Below are 25866 nucleotides of genomic sequence, written 5' to 3'. Positions count from 1 at the left end.
GTATACCTTAAACTTATACAGTTCTGTATGTCAATTATATCTCAATAAAACTGGAAGAAAAAAAGATTTAACGTTTTTCTAATGTAGGAAGTACATGATATATTTCTTTTTGATTCACAATAATGGCAATGGTATTGCAAGAATGTAGGTTCTCCTAAGAAATTCATTTGCCCATGTTTCTAACCCACATCTCAGGATGAGAACATCAGGAACAAAGCTCTGCTTGATACCAAAAATCATGTAGATAATTTGGTGAAATGCCCATGGCAATATGACTAGAAAGAACAAGGTCTTCTACTAGAGAAAAAACAATGAGTAATGGAAAAATATATAGTAGAATTCTGCATTGCTTATTTAATTGAGGGAAATTTTATGGTTTTATCAATATAATTGTCACAAGCAATCCATTTTATAATTACCTACTAATCAACAACTCTAAGCAAATCACCAGGCTAATAGCATCATGGATACAAAGATGTTTAAAAGAAGGCTTCCACTGGGAAGTTTATGACTAATTGGAATGAGAGGGCAGAAAAGAGGGAATAAAACAACTGCTAAAAACATATAAGGTGGAAATTATGTTTTCATAAAGTAGGTGAAAATGCCCTGGGGGGAGTTTGATGATGCTGATGATGGTGCCTTCCATTTACTGAGTCGTTTCTATGTGTTAGGCACAATTTTAAGCATTTTCAGTGGATTATCTTACTTAATCCTGAGAGTAACCCTGTAACATTGGTGATATTGAGCTTAGATATATTCAGTAATGTATACAAATCAGTGTTCAAACCTGAGCTGTCTGGCTCCAAGAGTGTGCATTCTGGCATTAAGGTCTGAAAGGTCTCACTGAAGAGAAGCTGTTTTTTTTATGTTTTAAAGTCATAAAGAAGGTAGGGGTGAGTTGACAAGCCATTCAAAAAAGAAAGGAGACTGAAATTCAATGTGTGTACAGGATTAGCTATTTATATTCATGAAAATATTAACAAAGTAGTTCTGTCACAAGCTGAGAAATTATAGAAAACCAAGCTGGAAAGTTCCTGAGATCAGGGGCTTACATATTAGGAACAATAGCTGTACTTAATTGAATCTCCTGAATTCTTGGGGCATGAGGAAAGCCGTGGTTCAGGAAGACTTATTGGGACACAGTGTGAATAAAAATAGTGCAGTGATTAAAAGCATTGAGTCTGAAAGCAAACCACCTGAATTCATGTCCCAGCTGCCAAATCTGATCCCTGCAAGTAAATGGACCCCTAGAAGTCTGTTTCCTTAACCACAGTGATACCTTCAGTGTTAATGACATTAAATATGACTATGGTAATGAGAATTAAAGTAGGTCATATATATAAAATGTTTGCTATGGTACATGTAGTTAGTGCTCAGTAAGTGCTAGCTTTTATGATTAATGTATAAAGGATAGACTGTAGAAAGAGAGACTGACAGCAGGGATGTAGTTTAATAGGCTCCCAACAGAGTCCAGATGAGAACAGACACGATCGTGAACTAGGACAGTGGCAATGGCAACTGAAAAGAGGACAGTTACGCAAGATATTTCAGAGGTATTCGTGCCTTCCTGATTCATTAGATGTGGGAGGCGGACATGTGACTCTGAGTGTTCACGCCTGGCTCACTGGGACAATGACGGTGCTATTACCACATACAGAGCAATCAGGAAGAGGTGATGGTTTGAAGAGAAATCATGGATCTAGAATCTATCTTGATGTATTGACCAAGAATTAAAGGTATTCTTCAAGTCTTATCAATCTACCACCGAGGCAATATTTTTCTCAGGAGTGACACACATATAAATGGTGATAAAGATGATTCAGGTGGTGTATACAGAATTATCACATAGCCTCGAATTATGTGTAAGAAAATTCCTTCCTGCTTCTTCTACCCTTCTGTTTAAATCAAGGAAGTGTTTTACTTTGGTGCTAGTTACCCTTTTCCTTTTCTCTACTATCTCTTTCTTTCTTTTTCCACATACTCAGAGCCCAGGGAACACAAATATGTGCACTTAAAATTTAAGAACATTTTTCATTATATTCTTATATCAATTTCTATTTATGTCAAATGCTTCTCATTTTCCAATTATGGTCCTTATGTGAATTTTCCTTAAAAAAATCATTTTACTAATAACAAGGAATCAATTTAAAGAAAAAATATACTAAGGAACCCACAGTACAGTCACCACTTAGATATAACAAAATCATGAAAGGTGGACTTGAATGAGTGAAGGTTAGCAATCTCCACAGTAAACTAGGCCTAATTTTAGGCACTATTCTCTCCTAGTTTTGACAGAGGCTTCTCAAAGGGAGATACATTTACTAAAGTCTAAGAGAAAACCACGTTGTTGTAATGGCCAAGATTCAAAAAGGCTATAATTTTGATCTTCTGATAACTTCCCAAGAAAGTTGTTAATATAACTTCCTTGTAGATATTAACTAGTTATGGAGCCATGTTTTAAAGATAAGAATGGCATCAGAAATAAAACAAAGATCACACAGAAACTTCCAATCATTACAAAATCAACTGTCACAATAATCAGGCTGCCTGTCGGCATTGGTGTTAACTTTCAACTCAGCCCTTTATCTTCCCAGAGGCAACTGGAATGATACCACACACAAAAAACAAACCAGCAAGAGCAGGGAGTGGACAAGAAGACCAAGGTGGAGGCTAACCCCCATATTAAAATTCACAAGGAGTTGATACAATCAATTAAATGATGCTACTCAATATCAAATCGGATATGAATACAGTTTTGCTTTGATTTCTCTAGGAAGAGTAATAGCCTTGTGATACCTTGATAAATTTTCTTGCCATGCTTTAAGTAAATAGATTATTTTCTTTTGGATGTATTTATTACTAGACAGTAAATACTCTAGATTATTCTCAGTATGAGACTTTGGGGAGGGGATGATGTCAAACCCTATGATATAAAGCCAACACTTCCCTCACCACCGTTTGGTTTTAATGCCACTCCGGGCTTATATGACTGAACAAAAGATCTGCTAGTCATAAATTTGTGGGTTCTGTTTTAGGGTGCTGTAATAACTATACAGATATGAATATACAACAGAACTTAATGCCCAGTTTCTTATTCTGGAAGCGTATAGACTTAGAGATTATTTTTACATGTGCTCTCTCACAGATGGAAGACCTGTTTCTAAGGCAGTCCTGAATCTGTTTTGGGGACCAAAATAAAGACTGTTCTAGTACTTGATGGTCAGTATTTCCAGTGAATAAGAGAACATAAGGCCACATTTTAAAAATAAACTAGAGCATTTCTTTGATTTTTTTTCAGATTCTTTTTGCAACATAAGAGTTTTTTTTTTTTTTTGAAGAAATCTGTAAATGCCAAAAACAATGTTAGGTTTTTGATTTAGAGGATGATGCTTATGAAGGTAGAATCTTAAATTTCCATTTCTGTCTAGGTCCGTAATTTGTTTCTCCTTGTACAACAGACCAAGGCCTTTTTCTAAATTAGTCAACACAAAAATATGTCCTATGAATTTCAGGAGGAAAACAATCATGTATGCATGAGTAAATCAACAGAAAACAGCTTAATTCATGGTAACAAATACAAAAAGTATGTCTTAATATGGTAAGCTATGAACACAATGTTTATATTTGAAATTAGGACATTTAAATTCACGTAACTTTAAGAAGGAGTAGCTGGAATAATCTATATGGAATATGCACTCAGGGGCTCCCCTGGTGGTGCAGTGGTTAAGAATCTGCCTGCCAATGCAGGGGACACGGGTTCGAGCCCTGGTCTGGGAAGATCCCACATGCCGCGGAGCAACTAGGCCCGTGAGCCACAACTACTGAGCCTGCGCATCTGGAGCCTGTGCTCCGCAACAAGAGAGGCCGTGACAGTGAGAGGCCCACGCACCGCGATGAAGAGTGGCCCCCGCTTGCCGCAGCTAGAGAATGCCCTCTCACAGGAACGAAGACCCAACACAGCCAAAAATAAATAAATTAATTTTTAAAAATTTTAAAAAAAATGCACTCAGCATTACAGAGGGTTTGTATTAACCTATAGCCACCCATGAGACAGATCTGGTCTGGAAATATGTTTGACTTGCCCCACATGGTTTTTTAAATCACCTTCAATTAATACCATTAAAAATTATGATATTTGATATAAAAATACTATAGATTTTTAGTTTCTCTTGAAGAAAACTGAAGTCCTGACCACATTAGGTCCCATGCATACTTGATAATTATAACTAATACTATTAGGCACTACTACTTATTGAATGCTAAGTGTTAGATATCATTCTAAGCATTTTACCTTTTTTTTTTTTTAATACATACAGTATGACTGCGAAGCAGATCTTTTTGTCCACATTGGTTATCTGGGAGAGCTGGTCCCCTGAGAAATTCAGTAATTTCTTAAAATATGTAGCTGGTAAATGATGGAGTTGGGATTTGAACCTAGGCCTGACACCAAAACCCAGTCCCTTATTCACTGATGAAGCCAGTTCAAAATATTTAATTACTGAACATGGAATTAGTTCATATCCACTCTGGTCACTTTTCTGCATTTTTGAGAAGTTAATCTTCCCCATGTGATACTTTAAATATGAAACATATTTCTTAAAAGAAACATTATACCTATGCCTAATAAGTATTTTCTTCTTTTTTAATAACTGTTACTTATTTTTCGTAAAGGAATTAAGCAAGTAATTTGCTTATCCAATTTGAATCTAATTTGCTTTAAATTGATAAAATCCATTTATATTTATGTATTGTACTAGAATACCAATTATAATTTTCTCTAGTAAATTAAAACACTTCATTTAATTTTAATTTTCTGAATATCATTTCTAGACAAGTGTTGAAAGCTTCTAAATCATGTACACTCAAAATTATTTTCAAGTGCATCTTACCAGAAGTTGTCTTCACTACTTCAGTGGTATTTCTCAGTCCAACAAATGAAAATTGATAAAGCCTCCATGATCTTGTGTCACCCACTTCAACAGAACTACGCTTCCATTGATAGACAATTTCTTCACGCGGATAGCCATCTGCCATGAGATAAGAAAGCACACATTTTAAATGATTAAAAATGAACATATATGGCAACCACCTTCTATGAACAAGACACTGAGGGAGATACCAAGAGAGACAGTTTTGACTTAGATGAGGATCTTGGACTAAAGATCATTACCATAGGGAAAATCAATACAATTTCCCATATCCTAATGGGAAATTAGATTTAAAAACCATGAGGTCAAAATTACCCATGAAAAGCACTTAAATTGCATAGAAGGTATACTATACACGGTTTTGTATATACTATACGCATACTTTACATTGTCTGGGGTAAGGTATAAAAAGTAGCCAGTATATAGTAAATAGTACATATGCAAGATATTGTTTATGGTGAAACCGAGTCAACAGGGCAAGATTTTGAGAGTCATGCAGAAAACAGAAAATAATGGAAGAAGAGCAGACTCAAATCCCTCCCCAGGGCATGTCCTTGGAATAGAAGATGATTGGGAAAAATTACCTCAACTATTTACATTATTCTCTCTCTCAATTTGTTGAGGCTTCATTTTAATATACACAGAAATCTGCAACTAAAAGCAGTAAGTAGAAATGCCAAGGGGAAGATACCAATGAGAACTATGTAGATTCCTTACAGCTCAGTTATGTTCAGCCTAAACAACAGAAAGCATTCATGAAAGAAATATTACACTGATAATATAATGATTATCAGTACCTTTTCCTAGCCATAATATCCTAGAAAGCTTTCTCAATTTTTCTTCTAAATTATTTGTTTACTTATGGGGATGATGGTCATACTTATTTCATGTAATTGATCATCAATATATATTTGCTGAATGCATAAACATTATTTTATAAGTAAGCTGCAGAATAAACTCAAGTAAGATAGATAGACAGATGATAAAACTAGAAATCTTCTCATTTGTTTGTCTTCTAATAATGCTGTGGAAAGGTAATTTTGATTATGGAAGCTGATTGACTTCTTGGAATAAAATCCCTTGTTTCCATTTTTTTCCTTTCTTTTGGTCCAACTCTTTGTCCACTATATTTTATTAATAAGAAGAAAGAAAAAAGAAAGCCAAATCCCCAGATTGCTATTGAGTGGTGGTAGCAGGCTGGTAGGGCTGGATGTAGTGAAAACTGAGAATACGAATGATAATATTAAGGAACTTCCTATGGAGAACATGTTGGTGATTGAATTGTTTTAATAGCAATAAGTAATATTAAGTTGATTTTGGGTTCAGAAGACAATTGTCAATCAGGAACCTGATGGCATAGAAATCACTATTTCTTAAGGTTTAGCTGACTCAGTAGAGTAGTCCCAGTTGGAAAATTAAAAGAAAAGAAATCCAATCTCCTAAACCTTAGGTAAGCTTTCACTAAAAAATATTCTATTCTTGGATGAAGTAGAACATATGAAATAAGATTTATAATGGGAATTTTTCTCAATATATATAATATACAGTGAAGTTTTCCTTTGGTTCTCTCTGGAAATGATGTTTATTGAAACAGGTGATTGGTTTTCTCATCTTTTTTCTTTCTTTTTTTTTTTTTTTGAAAGTATTGTTAGTATGATTTAGTTGGTTCTTAGGAATCTCCATCACTCCCTGGCTGGGAAATTATACCTATATTAAAAACTTAAAACTCATAGCCAGTTTTTCATTCTACGCAATATGCACAATTGACAGTCCAAAAATAAGAAGGAGGTGAGCAATCTAACACGAATGCAGAACAAATAGTGAGGCAAACATGGGGGAAACTGAGACTTGTTTTTGATTCAGACAGAAAATATCTGTGAAGGTTACTAAAGCTTAATTTGTATTAGAATCATCATGCTCTTCTTGCTATAGTCTATTATCTGATGATAATAATAATAATTAATAAAATAATAGAGCTTTTGATCAAATCTTATTATGTGTGAGGTAGTGTACCAACCATTTTACATATATCAACAAAACAATATTGAGGTGAGGCAGGTCTTATAATTTCTATTGGGCACCTGTGTTATGAACTCATTGAGAGATTTAGTAATTTGCTCAAGTCTTTAGTGATGGAGTTGGGATTTGAATTGGAACCACATGACCCCAAAAATCAGTCTTTTGCTCACTGGTAGATAACTAGTTTTAGGCAGTACTAGAACTCCAGGCGGAAGAGGTAATTTTCAAATTTGTTATCTTTATAGGTATATCAAAACTGGAATGAACAAACAACATTGCTGGATCTCTGTGTGTCCTGATATGTAAAGGGAGAAAACAACTAGCAAATGTACTGCTACTCTCTTCTGGACCCATGGAGGGAGTGGAGATGTATAATGCACATTTACCTCTTTCTACTGAGACCAGGACAAGCTTTACAGTCCTTCTCAACAAAGGGCTCCAGGAAACAACTGCCAATTTATTAAAAGTTTATGCCTCAATGAAATCTATTTGTAATTCCTGATAAAATAGATCCTTTTTTATGACGAAAGAGATTGTCAAAATCTTCAAAGTCAACAACACTGCTTAATGCAATTTTGCATTCTGTTTAAGTCTCCCAATTAACTGATATTGCAATCAGAAAGACTAAGTGGTGAGAGGGGATGCAGAATATAGAATGAGTATTACTTACAACTGGAGAATTCCAAGGGGCAGGAGTGTTCATCCATTGGAAAATTGTGCAACTGTAACTGGCACTCAGCATCAATTGTCAACCTAAATAGGAAGATATGAAACATAAATAGAAAGATTTTAGACTGTTTTTAAAAATGTACATTAGCACAATTTCTAGTGACCATTTGTTTTTATTCCTGGAGAGTATGTCACCCATTCTTATTGATAACACAAGGTGATCCTCACTGAAGAAATTCACCAAGTCCAGGAGAAAATTGTTTAAGACTTAATGTAGTCCATTTACTTTCACAGACTAAACAATAGGATCTCGTTGACCTCAACTCCATTTACTCAATATTTATTATCCCATAATTTTTTGGCAAATTAATTGCACACATGAGATTGCTCAGTGAATGCACTTAACTTACTGAATAGAACAAACTGTTTTAAGAACTTAAACTCATTCACTGTTTGCATGTAAATGAATGCAGATAATTCTCAGATCTTATCTGCTAATTAAAGCAGGACCTTCTCTTTATAAGTACTTGTTAGCTGTTAGCTTTAAATGACTATATGTGAGTTTAAAAATACCTGTTTCACAATGGAGTATTAGGCATTCTTACAAAGGAACACTATAAAGGCATTATATAGGATGTTAAGAGTAGAAGACTATCTAATAGCAATCAAGAAATGTTAAATACATATACACAGACAAATCAGAAAAATGTTTGCCAATGAGTCTCAATTATTTTGCATCTGAGGTGCTTATTAAACATACAGATTTTCATTCCCAATAGAGCCTGGGACTCTAGGAGGGAGAAAATTTAAAGGAGTCCTAGATGTTTTGACCACCTTTGGGGAAGTAGGAGTATACTGTTAAATTGTAATGGTGATGGGTTGATGATTTTTTAAATTTCATATTTGTTAGCTATATTTCTTACAATTACAGATATCAATCTTAAAGTAATAAAAGTTGTTTTATAAACATTTTATATTAAAAGTTTAGCATAAATTTTAATTGGGGAGATTTTATTTTTCTATGGTATAATAGAGTAATTACTGATCTTAAGATACAATTAATAATCATTGAGCCCTTAATTGTCTGCATGGCACTGAGTAAGGTGAATTTTTCTCTCATTTAATAAGAGTTATTATGGCTTTATTGTACTTGGACTTGTCCAAAGTCACAAATCTAGTGGCATAGTTGAGATTTGAACCCAAGATTATGTCTCCAAAGCTAGATGTTTTAATCATTGTCACTCAGTAATTATATGCTCTTCCAAAGAAAAGATTAGTTTTATTCATAAGTGGAATTATAATTAAATTAGATATTTTATTAGTATCATTTCTCCACATTAAACTGGAATTGTTAAAATTGAAGATAATGTAGATTGCAGATATATATCTATGTATATACATATATATCTATGTATATACACACATATTTATATATAGATATACACACATATTCATAACTCATTATAGATAAGACAATGCTTATCATTATAGATAAGCATTATAGATAAGAATAAAATCATCTCTCTATATAGATTGGCAAACTCATTCAAATCTTGAATGAATCTTATGAGAGATATTTTTGAGCTGGGGTCCATCATTTAATATTGTACAGTGACTCTGCAAGTTAATACAAGTGGAAAAATGACTATAATATTATGAGAACGATAAAGGGACTTGAGATAGTGTGACTTTACTTAATACTTCAAAAGTTAGACAGAGCTCTTATTTAGCAAACAAAATTTGATTGCCACTAGAGTCTAATTCCAGTCATTACCTTATATCTAATTTAATAAAACCCATGATGAAATCAAAATATATGCAATGAATTTCTTTTGTAATTGTGGCTCTTTTTTCTAGTAACTGATATAACTCTGATGATAAAGGCTTTGGATCCAGTTTAAAGTATTATATTTTATATCTTGAATATTACCTATGGCATAAAATATATGTCAGAAAGGCATTTAACATGAACCATTTTGAAGCTACAAGTTCCCGGATACTAAGATCTAGAAGAATCATACTATTCATATCTATTATTGAAAATATATACAAATAATTTAAGTATCTGCTGTGCTTACTTTTTTATTAGGCTCATGTCCCTGTGAGAAAACAGAGTTCTCACATCAGTCAAAGAAAATGTTATACCTATGTCCTTTGAAAAAGTTCATTGATAACAGAAAAAAACCTACTTTTGTATCATCACATACTATTTTGATCAAGCAGGCCAACCCTGATTTAGGCTTGACATCTTTTGTTCTTTTTGTTTTAAGGGAACATGATTGATCTTTGCTTTATTCCCAGCTATTACTCCTTTCCTTTTCCAAAAGAATACCTTAAAGTGTAGAGCACACGACCATCGTTCCAAATTCTCAGCATCCTATTGGGGGTGGTTATCCAGTGTGCATCGGCCTTTTTGGAATTTCTGAAGAAAGTGTCTGGAATCCAGATTTTCCCCACCATGTTGCTATTCAATCGGAGGACTTTAATGGTGCTGTTAAATTTCAGACGTCTGTCATACCATGTTTGGGCAAAAAATATATCAATTGTATATTCCTGTTTTAAAGAAAAAGATGAAATGGAACATCTTTTATACAGTAGGATTGTATTGTAGAGCATTTGTTTGTATGTATCACATATGTTCTCATGGCCAAAACAAAGCAAAGCTACTTTGGCTTTGAATAGTCCAAAAGAAAGCAGAAGCTTGGCTAAGGAGACTCACCCATCTTTTGTAGATAACACATTATGAAAAAATAGACCTAAGTGAATTCTGGCAAAAGATCATAGCCCTGATACAGTTGTTTGCATTAGGTATTTATGGAGCAGTTTCTCATGTTATTTTGGGCCAGTCAATTCTTTGTCACGGGGGGCCGTCTTGTGTATTTTAGGATGTTTACTACCATTCCTAGTGTCTACCTACTAGGTGCCAGTAGCACCAAAAACAAACCCCACCCCCAAGTTGTGACAACTAATAATATCTCCAGACATTGCCAGTTGTCTCTTGAGGAGATCAATTACTCAGGTTCAAAAACCACTGCTACAGAGTAAAAGAAAGTCCAGAACCGTTCTCAAAACAGTTCTAAACCAGAGCTCTGGAAGCTAAGCTGCCTCACCTCACAATTAAGTGAGGATCCTAGAGAATCTATCTTGTTGGGTAGTATGAAGATAGAAAAGGGGAATACACTATACACAAAAAGCACTTCGTGCCCTGTCTGGCGGATAGCAAACATCCAAAGTAAGGTAACTATTTTTAGTTTTTACTATTACAGTTGTTGTCTTCTTTTTATAAACAAGAGGAAATGCACCAATTAACAGCAATCTTTACTACTGTACTAATCTCTATCACAGAACATATTTAAAAAGTGCTATGATGACAAGTGACTCTGTAATAATTATACCCTCATGTACGTATATATCACTAAAGTGGCAACTTTAATCAAAGAAAAGAAAGTGTGATGTGAATTAGACCTGGAATCATAACACCCAAGATCTAATTTGCCTATCATATTTAGATAATATTTAGCATGATTTTATAATTCTATTTTAATCATGTCTGTAAATGAGAAAATTAAAGAACAAACCCTTGGTGTTCTTAGAACATGACCCCCCGTGTTCTTAGAATATGAGAGTTGGGGGATGGGAGTCATTCACATTTCCTAGTCTAATCCCTTCAACCCACAACCATGTATGATGAATAATATTAAAAAATCAGGATGAGACTATAATCTTCTTCCTTTGCCTCATTTGCATTGTTCTGGATTATATCCTTGCACTCCCGCCCCTGTATCTCACTGTAATTCACTACATTGTCACTGGAGTAAGTCATACCACTTTGTTTACTGGTTAATTGCATATTTGCAGTCCACAAGTAATGAGAGGGGAACTTCTTCTATGAAATTCTTTATCAACTAATCAGTGATGTGCCAATAGGTAGAGTAACTCAATAATTTCTGATCCACATTTTGGCAAACACACACACACACAAACAAACAAAAGGTTTAAAATTCTTTAAACCAGCATTTCATAAACTGTGATCCTGGGACAGTAGTTCTGGGCACTAGTATTCCTGAAACTGTAAGTTCTGTGTTTAAATAAACTACATATATAGCTGATTCTTCTTAGATATTTACAACTTTCATCAGAATTTTAGTTGTAAAGAAGTAACATGTTAGCATTTGTTTAATGGTTAAACAAGCAAACTTATTTGCATGGGGTATGCAGGTGGTGGTATACTTTTTTTTAATCAGCCCAGTTTAAAGCAATAAATGTTTTTCATCTCTCTGACTCAGCAGAGCATCCTTATTGCTTGTTGGCAAACACTATTTTAAAGTTACAGTATCACTATGTTATGTTATGTTATGTTATGTTATGTTATGTTTGTTATGTTATGTTATGTTCTACTCTATTCTGCATAGGCTCCAATCTAATTTCTTATTTCAGATTTGGATAGAGAGCTTTATAAAAGAACAAAGTTACATTTATTGTGAAATCTAATGCACGGTTTCCTCTGAGAAACAATTCTGATTTGAAGCAAACTATGACCTCTACACACCTTGAATATTCTAAAAAGTAGTAGAGTACTATATTTTATTTTGTAGTAAGCAGGACCTACCAAATAAGAAGTGAGTGTTGAATTTTAAGATTATGGCATTTACCCAAGGTAATTTTATACATATGATCACATTTAATTTTTGTAACAAATCATTAAAAATAATTAGCTTTATATTACAAGGGAGAAAAAAGGATCTGAAAGATTCTCTCTGCCTTCCAAATTTTTTTTGTTGGTATGGCCCTTGCTATTTCTGTGTTACCACATTTCCTCTCTAATATGTTAATAAAATAGACAAACAATTAGAAACTTACCATATTGATAGCATTCACTGGACCAATGCTATTCACATACATGTCTGTGTGAATTAATGTTGGTTTCACTGTAAAGAGAACCATAGAAATATGTGCATATGGAGAAGCATAATATTTTAATGCTTAGTCCTTGTTATTCTAGAAAGAGATTTATTTTGCTACATTAGAAGTGATTTATTCACAGCTAACTTGTTGCTAGTGACTAATTTGCTACATTTAGCTATTTATTTTCAAAGAAGTATCTTAAGCACATAACACAATAACTAAGCATAGCAGAGTTTTGAAACTGATTATCTTTTTTTTTTTTTTTTTTTTTTGCGGTATGCGGGCCTCTCACTGTTGTGGCCTCTCCCGTTGCAGAGCACAGGCTCCGGACGCGCAGGCCCAGCGGCCATGGCTCACGGGCCCAGCCGCTCCACGGCATATGGGATCCTCCCGGACCGGGGCACGAACCCGTGTCCCCTGCATCGGCAGACGGACTCTCAACCACTGCGCCACCAGGGAGGCCCATCTTTTTAAGACTATATAAAAATGAATAAATAAGAAAACACTGCTCAGATTTTCTTCATCCATCTCTCAGATATCCTGAATTTTATTATTTTTCCTTTAAGTTCTAGAATTGATTTGGGCATTCTAACTTGACTGGGCCCATATAGAAAAAAATAGCTACTTAGTGATCTAGAAAATAATATGCATTAGAAACATGAAGGAGACATAAAAAGCAACAAGTATTATGAATGGTTTATGAAACATTCCTCCCTGTTGATTCCTTTTATGACCACTTTATCCTCATTCACCTCTAGCCAATACAAAATCAATCTTCCTCAATGATTTAATGAATTCTGTGACTCATCAAATAATATGAGGAAACCATATGGAAACCCAATACACACCTATTTGTCAAAGAGGACTGATATTAAAAATCATGTAGTATTACATCCATGACCTAGTGAATGTGCTCCATTTTCATTTAACATCTAATGAACGAGGATTCCTAATACCATTCATTCTGGGCTTCAGTTCAACAAGTACATTTCTCTCATCTTTATCCATTTTCCTTGAAGTGCCATGCTGTAATTCTCTGTGATGGATTAGATTCTTCACTCCTCCCTGCATCTGTATCCTTGCCTTCACATCAGTGAGGCTACTTCTCTGCCTCTGAACTTTGAGCCTGACCATTTGACTTGCATTGGCTAATAATATATGGATGAAAGCATTAAGCCTTATGAGCTTCTATTTTCTCTCTTGTTGTTTGCTATTGTCATGAGAAGGATACTCCTGCTAGTCTGCTGGTCCCAGGAGTGGAATGAGAGTACAGCTTTCTTAAATGAGCAGCTCCAACCTGGCTGAGCTTAGATTAGACCAACCCCAGCAAAGTGCTAAATAAATGCTTATTACTGTATACCACTGAAATTTTGTGGTTGTCTGTTACACAGCTATAGATAAGCAGTATGTCCTTTCTTTCTTTTTTTAAATTAGTTTTTATTGGAATATAATTGATTTACAATGTTGTGTTAGTTTCAGGTGTATAGCAAAGTGAATCAGCTACACATATACATATATCCACTCGTTTAGATTCTATTCCCGTGTTCATTACAGATTACTGAGTAGAGTTCCCTATGCTATACAGTAGGTTCTTATTAGTTATCTATTTTATACATAGTAGTGTGTGCTTGTTTGTTTTTGATGTTTCTTCAAAAATAAGTTGTCACTTTTCTTCTATAGTCTTTGTCTGAGATATCTAGGAAAATTTAAATGTCTATCTCTCAAGCTAACTTGAAAATCATCTTTCTTCATTTTGAACTTATCAGTGCCCTGTCTACCCCCAGACCTGAATGCTGTTTATACATCCTTTATTTTTACAGTATTTAGTAAAAGTATCATTTATATCCTTTTGGTTATTGAAATGGGCTGATGCTTTCTCCTAATGTGGTAGACTTGTTTTTATCTAACCCACATCACAAAAGGTTTTAACATACCTCCTATATCAGGTCGAAGTTTATTATCATATCCTTCCAGGAGGTTGTTTAAGATGACAGTGACATCACCCTCTGGAACCTTTGGAGTCAAGACCCATGTTTTGTTAGAAGCATAATCTTCATAGTCATCATCAGATTTTTGGCTAGTGAGGCTAAGAAAACAAAATATTGGTCAAAAAACATACAGACTCCATCCAAGTTGACTTTTGCTCACAGACCACTGGTAGGAAAGGAGAAATGAAACAGGATGACAAGAATGCGTTACACTGGATTACAGTGAAGATTCTCAGCTGAGGGTTAGTCTAGCTAATTAAATTTCACAGATGTAGATTAAAATCTATTAAAGTATACTCTTCAGTTTTCCAGAATGCTCTGTCCTCCCATCTACAAGTATGCCATGTTTTACCAGTTACTTTTGCCTTTTCCATAGTTGATGTTCTTCCTGTCCACCTGCCCAACTTTACAAAGGATTTATAAAAAAAAACCAACACAACTATTTTTGTGAAAGCAATGCTTAAGTGATCATAATGTAGTCTAGGAGTTCAGGCATAATGTCTACTCCTTCCTCCTTTGAGAAGTTAACTTGCTCCAACCTATTAATGAAAGTAAGAGACTGATAATTAGATTCACTCCCACAAACTGCCAGATAATTCTCTCCCCCCTCAACTGAACTAGTAAGGAGAGGCTCAGTCTTGCTGCCTTTCCTTCCTCCAGGGTGTGTGTATGTGTTTTTTTTTTTTTTTCCCTCACTTGCGCTGAAAGCAAGGGCGGTTCATTTATCTTTGATTGTTAAGAATCTGGTACTATGAAGAAAGATTTAGCTGTAGACTTTAAACCACTCTTTATTACAGCAAAAGCTCCTGAGCTAGAAACTCACACTAATGGTTAATGTACTACAATCATAGAAGTGAAATTACCTATTTTGAATAATCAAAAAGTGACATAATATTCTATGATTCAGTTTTCTATGCCAAAACCTGTCAGAAAAGCCACAACTGGACCAGAAACTAAGGCTGATTTTGGAAGGATATTGGAATTCCTATAGTTTGCCTCTCCCCTGCCCCAAACTCCATCCTCCTCCCCTCCACACACAAAATGATTATATTTGCCAGATCTAGGGGCAATGTAAAACCTTGCAAAAGCTGCCATTTTGATTTTTATCAATATTCAGTAAATACTGGTTACTTTTGTTGCTTATGGTGAAATAAAAAAAATACAAAATAAAGTTTCTCATCCCAGTTCTCATCTTCAGTTTATTTTCTTAAAGATATGGTAAGAAAGAATCTTGTCAGAAATCAAATCACTGCCACATTACCCCGAATATGTATCATATTCTCAAACCATACATTACACTCAATTACACTCATTTGTCAAGATAGATAAATATATACATATATAACATATGTATATGTATAGATAAATAGATAGATGACTAAATATGGTAGGAGAAAGCTGATTATGTGATTAATCTGGTTTGAGAATGAGGATGGGAGATGAAATTTTAAAAGTAATCACTGGCATGAATCAATTTAGTAAGCAAGTAATCTTTTTATTCCTTTAAAGCTTTATGAATAGGAAACATAAAACTGATTCACACATTTGCATAAAACCTGACATAGCCAGTCTTATATCTTGCACTTCAGTTAACATAAGAACTTTAAACAAAATTTGAATTTCATAGAGCACCTCTAGAGGGTATGTATGATAGGCTGGACAAAGCTTCAACCAGCTCTCAAAGAGAATTACTTCAATGCAGGCAGAGAGCAGTTGTCTGCTAGGAAAATTCCTCTTAAGCCTCAATTCATTACTTCTCTAGAGCACTGATGAACTCTGTGTAATAGAGTTCTAATCCTATGACCTAAATCTTACTACTTCTTCCTCCTTTGAGAAGTTAACTTGCTCCAACCTATTAATGAAAGTAAGAGACTGATAATTAGATTCATTCCCACAAACTGCCAGACTGGCATGAATCAACTTAGTAAGCAAGTAATCAATTCATCATTTCTCTAGAGCACTGATGAACTCTGTGTAATAGAGTTCTAATCCTATGACCTAAATCTTACCAGTTTAAGAAGAAAAAAAAAGTTATCTGACAAAGAAATTTTCAAATCCCCCTGATAACTCATTGAGAAAAGAATGTAGTTGGCCCATTGAACGTCGGATGTCATCATTATGAAATTTTATCACTGTTTAATTTGTTCAGGCAAAAGTGCCTTTTCAAAAAAAATCTCAACTTCTTCCTTCCTTTCTCTCCATCTCTGTCCTTCCCCTTCCCTCTTCCCTCTTTCCCTCTCTGATAAAAGCATCCTATTAAAGTTTCTTCAAGGAAAGGGAATATATATTAAACAGTTTGGTATGCTTGTTCATAGCACTTCCTCATACTAACAAATAAATAATCCAAGTATGATGGTGCCATGTTACCATTATTACTATTTTCTGGCAGACCAGGAGGGAAATACATTAAGTGAAAAGAAAAGGGATAATTCTGGGACTTCACTGTTGGTGCAGTGAATAAGACTCCATGCTCCCAGTGCAGGGGACCCGGGTTTGACTAGATCAAACCCGGTCAGGGAACTAGATCTCACATGCTTGCTGCAACTAAGAGTTCGCATGTCACAACTAAGGAGCCCACATGCCACAACTAAGGCACTGGCAAGCTGCAACTAAGGAACCCTGGAGCTGCAACTAAGGAGCCCACCTGCCACAACTAAGGAGCCCACAAACCACAACTAAGGAGCCTGCCTGCTGCAACTAAGACCCCACACAACAAAATAAATAAATAAATATTTTTTTTAAAAAAGAAAAATAGTATATTTCTTAAAAGGAATACTACTTTCTAGAATTGCACCAGTAATTCTCTTAGAGACATCATCTATTGGATGCCATAACAATAATCAAATAGATTATTTCACATAAATGTGTCAGTGACAGATTTGGCCATACTTCAGGATGCCTACTTAGCCATAAAGAGGTAAAATAAAGTAGAGAAATTAAAAGCATACACTCAGGAGTTAGAAAGTACCAGGTTAGACTTCTGGCTTCATATCTTGCCTGCCACTTACTATTTTATGACCTTGGGCAAATTATTTAACCTTGTTAATCTTCACAAAGTTCTCATCTTTAAAATAGAGTTAATACTAGTGTTCATATCACATTTTTGTGCAAGGTTAAGATAATACTTACTAAGTGCTTAGCACAGTACCTGACACATAGCCCCTAAAAGTAGATTTATAACAAGGGTTCCAATCTTTTAACTAAAACCTGAATCTACAGATACTGCTTCCAGGCTTTGATCTAGAATGGACTGAGAAGAACTAAAAACAGATGTTACCCAGGAAGAAAAATTATGAACCCCTACATTATAAATAAATGAAGTTTTTACTCTCTAGAGTGTTCCCAGCTGAGGTCTAAATTAATGGGGCTGATGAATAATCTGGGGTTGTTTCCAGATTTGTTTAAAAAAAAAGAAAGAAAGAAAGAACCTCTCTCATTCAAAATTGGCTGTTTCTTCAGAATTCTTTGGAGTCAAGGCCTCCTCACTTATAGGTGGGCTCTCTAGGGATAATGAAGATGACCATTAGATAAGGCATTCTGTGGAACTGTGAACTCCAAGAAAAAGCCTGGGCAGAAATAGATAGATAATGATGCAAGAAAACTGACTTAACAGTTGAGTGGGCTGAGAGCAAACATAAACTTGAACTTCTAGCTAAAGGCACCTATCTAAATGTAATGGCCAGGTTCCCTGACTTCAGACTATACTACAAAGCTACAGTAATCAAGACAGTATGGTACTGGCACAAAAACAGAAATATAGATCAATGGAACAGGATAGAAAGCCCAGAGATAAACTCACACAGATATGGTCACCTTATTTTGGATAAAGGAGGCAAGAATATACAATGGAGAAAAGACAGCCTCTTCAATAAGTGGTGCTGGGAAAACTGGACAGCTACATGTAAAAAACTATACTTAGAAATGAAATGAGAACACTCTTTACCACTATACACAAAAATAAACTCAAAATGGATTAAAGACCTAAATGTAAGACTGGGTAATATAAAACTCTTAGAGGAAAATGCAGGCAGAACACTCTTTGACATAAATCGTAGCAATATCTTTATCAATCCGTCTCCTAGAGAAAGGGAAATAAAAACAAAAATAAACAAATGGGACCTAATCAAACTCAAAAGCTTTTGCACAGCAAAGGAAACCATAAACAAAATGAAAGACAACCCACAGAATGGGAGAAAATATTTGCAAACAATGCAACTGACAAGGGATTAATCTCCAAAATTTACAAACAGCTCATGTGGCTCAGTATCAAAAAAAATCAACAACCCAATCAAAATATGGGCAGAAGACCTAAATAGACATTTCTCCAAAGAAGACATACAGATGGCCAAGAGGCACATGAAAAGATGTTCAACATTGCTAATTATTAGAGAGACACAAATCAAAACTACAATGAGGTATCACCTCACACTGGTCAGAATGGCCATCATCAAAAAGTCTACAAACAATAAATGCTGGAGAGGGTGTGGAGAAAAGGGAACCCTCTTCCACTGTTGGCAGGAATGTAAATTGATACAGCCAACCTGGAGAACAGTATGGAGGTTCCTTAAAAAACTAAAAATAGAACTACCATACGACCCAGCAATCCCACTACTGGGCATATACCATGAGAAAACCATAAATCAAAAAGAGTCATGTACCACAATGTTCATTGCAGCTCTATTTACAATAGCCAGGACATGGAAGCAACATAAGTGTCCATCAACAGATGAATGGATAAAGATGTGGCACATATATAAAATGGAATATTACTCAGCTATAGAAAGAAATGAAATTGAGTTATTTATAGTGAGGTGGATGGACCTAGAGTCTGTCATACAGAGTAAAGTAAGTCAGAAAGCGAAAAACAAAACAAATACCATATGCTAACACATACCTATGGAATTAAAAAAAAAAGGTTCTGAAGAACCTAGGGGCAGGATAGGAATAAAGACACAGACGTAGAGAATGGACTTGAGGACACGGGGAGGGGAAGGGTAAGCTGGGACGAAGTGAGAGAGTGGCATGGACTTACATATACTACAAAATGGAAAATAGATAGCTAGTGGTAAGCAGCCACATAGCACAGGGAGATCAGCTCGGTGTATTTTGACCACCTAGAGGGGTGGGATAGGGAGGGTGGGAGGGAGACGCAAGAGGGAGGAGATATGGGGATATATGTATATGTTTAGCTGATTCACTTTGTTATAAAGCAGAAACTAACACACCATTGTAAAGCAATTATACTCCAATAAAGGTGTTAAAAAAATAAAAAATGAAAATTAAATTAAAATATAATAAATAAATAAATAAATGTAACAGCCTTTTGATAAAGGAGCACAATGGTTTACACCTATTCCACTTTCTTACTAGACTTAACAGCTTTGCAGTACAAATAACCTTTCCAATCTTCTCCCATGTACAACTATTTCAAAGTGAGACCTCTGAAGCTTCCCTCACATCAGCTTATGCTATCACACCCTATTTTTTTTATAAATTCATACACTAGGAGTTCAGAGATCATGCTGGAGATTAAGATTGTTAACTTTCAAGGATCTGGGAAAGAACCCACCACTATTACAAATTAGTACTGCATTATGTTTCCTCTTCAAAGATCATTCAAATATCAGAAATAAAAGGTTGATATTTTAAAAATAATAATAAAAACAAATAAATGTAATGGCCTTTAGAAGTGATTACTCCTTATTGTGCCCTTTATAGACTAAACATAATCTTATAAAGGTAAAGAACTGAAGTTAACATTACTCTTAAATTAACTTACCATAAGGAAAAACATTTTTTGTGTGTCTGAGTGATAATTTCTGAAAGACAGTGCCAGAAAAGGTTATAAAGCTTTCATCTTTGAAAGTTTTAAAAAAATTGTTAGAAAGCCATCCAACCAAGAGCCTTGGAGCAGCAGCATAAGAATCTCCTGGGAAATTTCTAGAAATGTAGAACCCTGGGCCCCACCTGGACTCCTGAATCAGAATCTTTATTTTAACAAGATCTTCAAGTGGTTCATATGCATATTAAAATTTGAGAATCTCAGTCATAAAGTGTTTAAACCAGGGGTGCTTACTCTTGTGTGTGTGTGTGTGTGTGTGTGTGTATGTTTGTGTGTGTTTGTGTGTGTGTGTGTTGGGGTGGGATCTTTAAAAAAAAACAGATTCCCAGTTTCCTACTTCAGTTCTTCTGACTCTGAATCTCTCTGCTGTAAATTAGATTATTAATTTTAATTTTCATCTTTACATTTTTATGCATGATTTGAATTTATGCATGATTACAAACATGTAATGAGTTCATGTTTATAAGCAGAAACAAAAATCAATTTTATTTAAGAACAAAGAAGCTTTAAAGACAAACAAATACTGAATAGATGTTCAGGGAGAGGTTGCTCGCAATTAGAAGATTTTACTTGAATTTTGGTGCATATTTTGAATATTTGTCACTGTTAAGATTAATCATGCAGTTTATGCAATTTTAAATTTTAATCCAGGTATTTCATATTTTCACGTATTCAATAAGCTATGAGTTTCGTAGGAAGAAAAATCTAGTCACTGTACTCTCCTAGGGTAGTATAACAGCAAACATTTGGGTGAGAAACAAAAACATTTGTCTTTTCATTTGGGTATCTTCAAATCCATTGGTGTTTGGTATCATAAACACAGAACATATATTTTTCTTTCTCTGCCTACAATCTTTTCTTCTCTCCAACTCCTAAACCAATATTGGGCATGGCTTATTCCTTCTAAGTTTTCAATTTTCAACACAAGAATCACCTTCTGAATAGGAGTAGAGATCATTCCTGTTCTATCTACCTTTGTCACCCACCTCACCCTTCATATGTTCTAGCCAGTCCTTTGACTGATTCATAGCATTTGTTACAATGTATGTTTACTGACTTGCTTATTGTCTGTTTCCATTACTAAACTATAAATCCCATGAGTGCATGGAATTTACAATTAAAATTTCTGAAAAGAATCTTTTTTTTTGCTAACTAGTTTTCCTAAGATAAATAATATTACCAACAATGGCTATTGTTAAATATTTATCATGTTCTACGGATAACTTTAAGGACTTCACATACATTCTCCCACGTAATCTTTAAAACACTGATATTCCTACAATTATTTCCACTTTGCAAATAAAGAAAAACGATGATATTTACCAATAGTCATTTTAGTTTGCCAAAACCAAAATGTTTAACCATTATGCTGCTAGGCTTTGAAAAAAGAATTGGGACCAAAGAATCTGTGACTGTACATTCATCAAAAAAATAAGATCATCTAAAACAAATGGCTGCTCAAGCTCATTTTCCCTTAGGACAATAAATTAGTTTATGCCTGAGTTCAATAAAAGTGAGGCACCTTCAGCACAAAGTTAATAACATTCAAATTTCATAAACTTGCCATTGCAGATACCAATGATCTGATCTCCCCACCCTGAGGAGTAGAAGCAGAGCTTGTAATTTAACTTAATGGATGTGATCAGCTGCCTCACTTAAACCCTTTCATGACTTGGAAAGCAATGCACACTGCAAGGGTAAGGCATAAGCTAGTTCATTTCAAAGAATGCCTTCCAGGCACAGCAAAAGGTGGACTTCGGTATAAAGTGTAGGAACAGCTATGCTAGGTGAGTATATATCCTCGGAGGGCACAGGGGACTTACAATCTGATCATGGGAGGAGGAGACTTCCTCTGTACTGTCCTGGAGGATCAGGGATTCCTGAGAAACACTGTGGTTTAGTGAGTAGGAGCATTGGGGCACAAGTTACTCTTTCATACACAGCCTTTAGTGGCCTATGGGATTCTATTATCTCCTATTAAGGACACGTAAGAACCTGTGCAGAACTTGTTGGGAAGGGTGCTCTATGCACAGGTGAGTATGTGAGTGTGTATATGCACAGAGGGTAGAGGGCGGGGCGGGGGGGTTAAATTCTAACTATCGATTCTGTGTGAATTATTCTGCCTACAATGATCCCCTTAGCTCATACCTCATTCAATTTTTTGATATTTAGGTCAACAGCTGTTGGTAAGTGTGTTTATTTGACTGGGTCAAGTATCAGATGATATATTCCTATGTATGAAATGCAAACCGTTTATTAGCAATGGCCAGTGACCCATATCAAATCAATTTCTCTGGGGGTTTATTAGCTAAGATGAATTTTTTTTGCAAGTATCAAAACATTCAAACTGAATTGGGAGGGATATATAACTTTAAAGCTTAATGTAGCATAAGCCTCCTGGTGCTCTGATTCAGCTTCTCAACTATGTATTTAAAAACTCAGACTCTTTCTGCCTCACCCTTCTGTCCTCCATGCTGTCACCCTCAACCCAAAGATGGCTTAACTGCACAGTCACAAGATGCTAGCAACAACTCCTTACCTCTAGGCTTCCTTGTTTATATCCATGAAAATAGAGATAAACTCTTCCAGTTTATTTTTCTAAAAGTCCCCAGAGGGTCTCATTTTGTGAATCACTGGCCTGAATACATATGAATTCATACATATGAAGCCATATCTATAGCTAGAGGGTGGGACTATGTTCATTATTTTAGTATAGTTATATATCCTACCACTAGTATCAAAGATGAAATCGACATCCCCCAAAGCATGTGGACTTCACAGAGAGCAAATGAAAACTGGGATATTTAAGATAAGGAGGGAAAATTTGGAGAAGAGAACCACAGCAGTCCCTAGGAACAGAGGGTGTAAGTAGGAAAAAAACATATCAGGTCACATTCTAGGCATATCATTGAAGTCCATTTTCGTACAGTTAGTGCCCTCACTGCATTTGCTGTTGCTGTTGTTGCGTATTTGTTTTAACTCACTCATAAATAAAAGTGGGAGAATGTGGGGCAGCTAGCATTCATACACTGCTGGAAGGAAAACATTTTGGCATTATATTCTAATGCTGAACACCTGTGTATCCTATTAACCAGCAAGTGCATCCCTAGATTTATTCCGAAAAGAAATGCATGCACACATCTACCCCAAGACATGTACAAGAATGTTCACAGTTGCATTATTGGTAATACAAATCTATATAACCTAAATCAATAATAGAATGAATAAATAAATTATGGCATATTTACATAATGAAACACTATACAACAATACAAATTAGTGAACTACCACTACGTGCAGCAAAATAAATCTGAAAAATAAGCATTTGCGCAAAAGATGCAACACATACACCCAAGACACACACTCGCACATACACTGTGTTTCTGTTTGTATAAAATTTAGTATCAGGTAAAATTCAACTATGGAGGTCAAAGTCAGAACAGTGATTACTTCGAGGGAGAAGAAAGTAGATAGAAATCAGGAGGGAGTTGAGGATGTCTTCTGGAGTGTTGGCAATATTTATTTCCAGAAATGGTGGGTTGTAACATGAGTTTTAATTTCAATTAATGACGATGCACTGGTCCATATTTATGTACTTATGTACTTTATATACATTTTATTTCACAATAACAACAAAAAGAGCATTTAAAACTTTGGTTTAGACTTGAATGTTAAAAGCAAAATAATAGGCAAGAAATATCTGTCTTCAATAAGAAATATCTGTCTTCAACAGTGTTGTTTCCCAAAACTTTGCCAATGTCTGGTCCTTGACAAAACACCCAGTGAATACTTTTTCAAAATACTGAATGAATCAGTGAGAGTATAGATTATTTTTAAAGGATCAATGTTTGTGAAAATTAACTTGGTAAAACTCACTCTTTACAAATGTGCATATGTCACAGTTATAGGTAATATTAAAATGCCATCCCGCGATTGTCATCACTCTCTTCATTAAATGCTATCGATTCCTTGCATGTGAAAACTCAAATAACATATATTGAAAATATTGATATTTAGGGAGGTTAAAAAGGAAATAAGGCCAAGGTTAACCCAAGAAAGCAATTCTAAAGTCATGTTAACTGTCTATGGCTGTCAGAATAAAAATAAAAGTGTTGATGCTAAATTGTGGTAAGAAAGACATATCAATGGATACAGGAATTCTTATGTCATAAATAATGATACATTTTCGTAATGACAATAATGATTGTTAAACTGACACATTCTTAATTTATTCCTTTACTTACAAAGCACTTTTATGTGATAATTTACAAAATGATAAAAAATAATAATCTCAGAGAGCAGCCAAGATGGCAGAGTAGAAATACCCTGGGCTCACCTCCTCTCACGAGCACACCAAAATCATAACTATCTGCAGAACAGCCATCGATGAAAAAGACTGGAACCTACCAGAAAACACCTTTTCCAACTAAAGACATAAAGAAGGAACCACAATGAGACAGGTCGGGGGGAGGACTCGCAATATAATCAAATCATATACCCCCCAGTTGGGCGACCCAAGAAGTGGAGAAAAATTATATTGCAGAGGTTCTTCCACAGGAGTGAGAGTTCTGAGCCCCATGTCAGGCTCCCCAGCCCGGGGGTCTGGTAGCTGGAAGATGAGCCCCCGGAGCATTTGGCTTTGAAAGCCAGCAGGGCTTTGCAGGAGCCCCACAAGACTGGGGGAAACAGAGACTTTACTCTTAAAGGTGCACACAAAACCCGATGCACACTGAGACCCAGGACAAAAGCAGTAATTTGAGAGCACTGTGGGCCAGACCTAACCTGCTGGTCTCGGAAAGTCTCCTGGGGGGAGGGGGGTGCTATGGCTCACCCTGGGGACATGGACACTGACATCAGATGTATTGGGGAGCACAGCAGTTGCCATAGCTCATTAGCACCAAGACCTGGCCCTACCCAAGAGCCTATAAGTGCCAGTGCTGTAACACCTCAGGCCAAACAACTAACTGGGTGGGAACACAGCCCCATCAGTGGCAGACAGGCTACCTAAAGACTAAAGAGCCCACATCCACCTCTAGACATGCCCCCTAGACATGGGCACAGGTCACTAGAGGGCCAAGACCCAGCTCTACCCACCAGTGGGCAGGCACTGGCACCTCCTGCCAGGAAGCCTGCACAAGCCTCTAGATCAACCTTACCTGCCAGGGGGCAGACACCAGAAGTAAGAAAATTATGATCCTACAGTACAGGTCAGACCCTACCCCGGGACCAGCTGGGCCCTGGCTCTGCCCACTAGCAGGCCAACGCAACCTTCAGGACACCCCAGCAGTCATACCCAGCTGTGTCAGAAACCGCACCCACTACCAAAGATCTGAAATGAGCTCTGGGACCCCTGGGCCTTGCAGCCAGATTCCAGGAACCAGCTCTGCCTGCCAGTAGTCCAGCACTAACCCCAGGACCTGGCTTCACCTGCCAGTGGGTAGGCAATGGCCCCAGAATCTTTGGCACCCTGATTCTGCCCACCAGTGAGCCAGCACTAGCCCTGTGGCCCCCTAGG

General features: G+C 35.8%; 1 protein-coding gene across 6 annotated transcripts in view; it reads right to left on the bottom strand.

Moving 5' to 3' along the window:
• Positions 1 to 25866, bottom strand: part of GABRG2 (gamma-aminobutyric acid type A receptor subunit gamma2) — a gene marked incomplete at both ends in the record, with an annotated part of 129366 nt that overhangs the window by 81711 nt on the left and 21789 nt on the right. For 4 of the 6 annotated variants that reach the window (XM_079702888.1, XM_079702891.1, XM_079702889.1 and 1 more), the window contains 5 exons: positions 4890 to 5027; positions 7618 to 7700; positions 9949 to 10169; positions 12477 to 12544; positions 14456 to 14607. In XM_079702888.1, the coding sequence (XP_079559014.1) occupies positions 4890 to 5027; positions 7618 to 7700; positions 9949 to 10169; positions 12477 to 12544; positions 14456 to 14607 (662 nt within the window). Of the gene's footprint in view, positions 1 to 4862; positions 5028 to 7617; positions 7701 to 9948; positions 10170 to 12476; positions 12545 to 14455; positions 14608 to 25866 lie in introns of all 6 variants that reach the window. The other 2 variants (XM_079702887.1, XM_079702890.1) reach the window with 2 other exon arrangements.

The sequence above is a fragment of the Hyperoodon ampullatus genome (assembly GCF_949752795.1).
Source record: "Hyperoodon ampullatus genome assembly, chromosome: 4".
Lineage (NCBI taxonomy): Eukaryota > Metazoa > Chordata > Mammalia > Artiodactyla > Ziphiidae > Hyperoodon > Hyperoodon ampullatus.
This window is presented reverse-complemented; position numbering and strand designations above follow the sequence as displayed.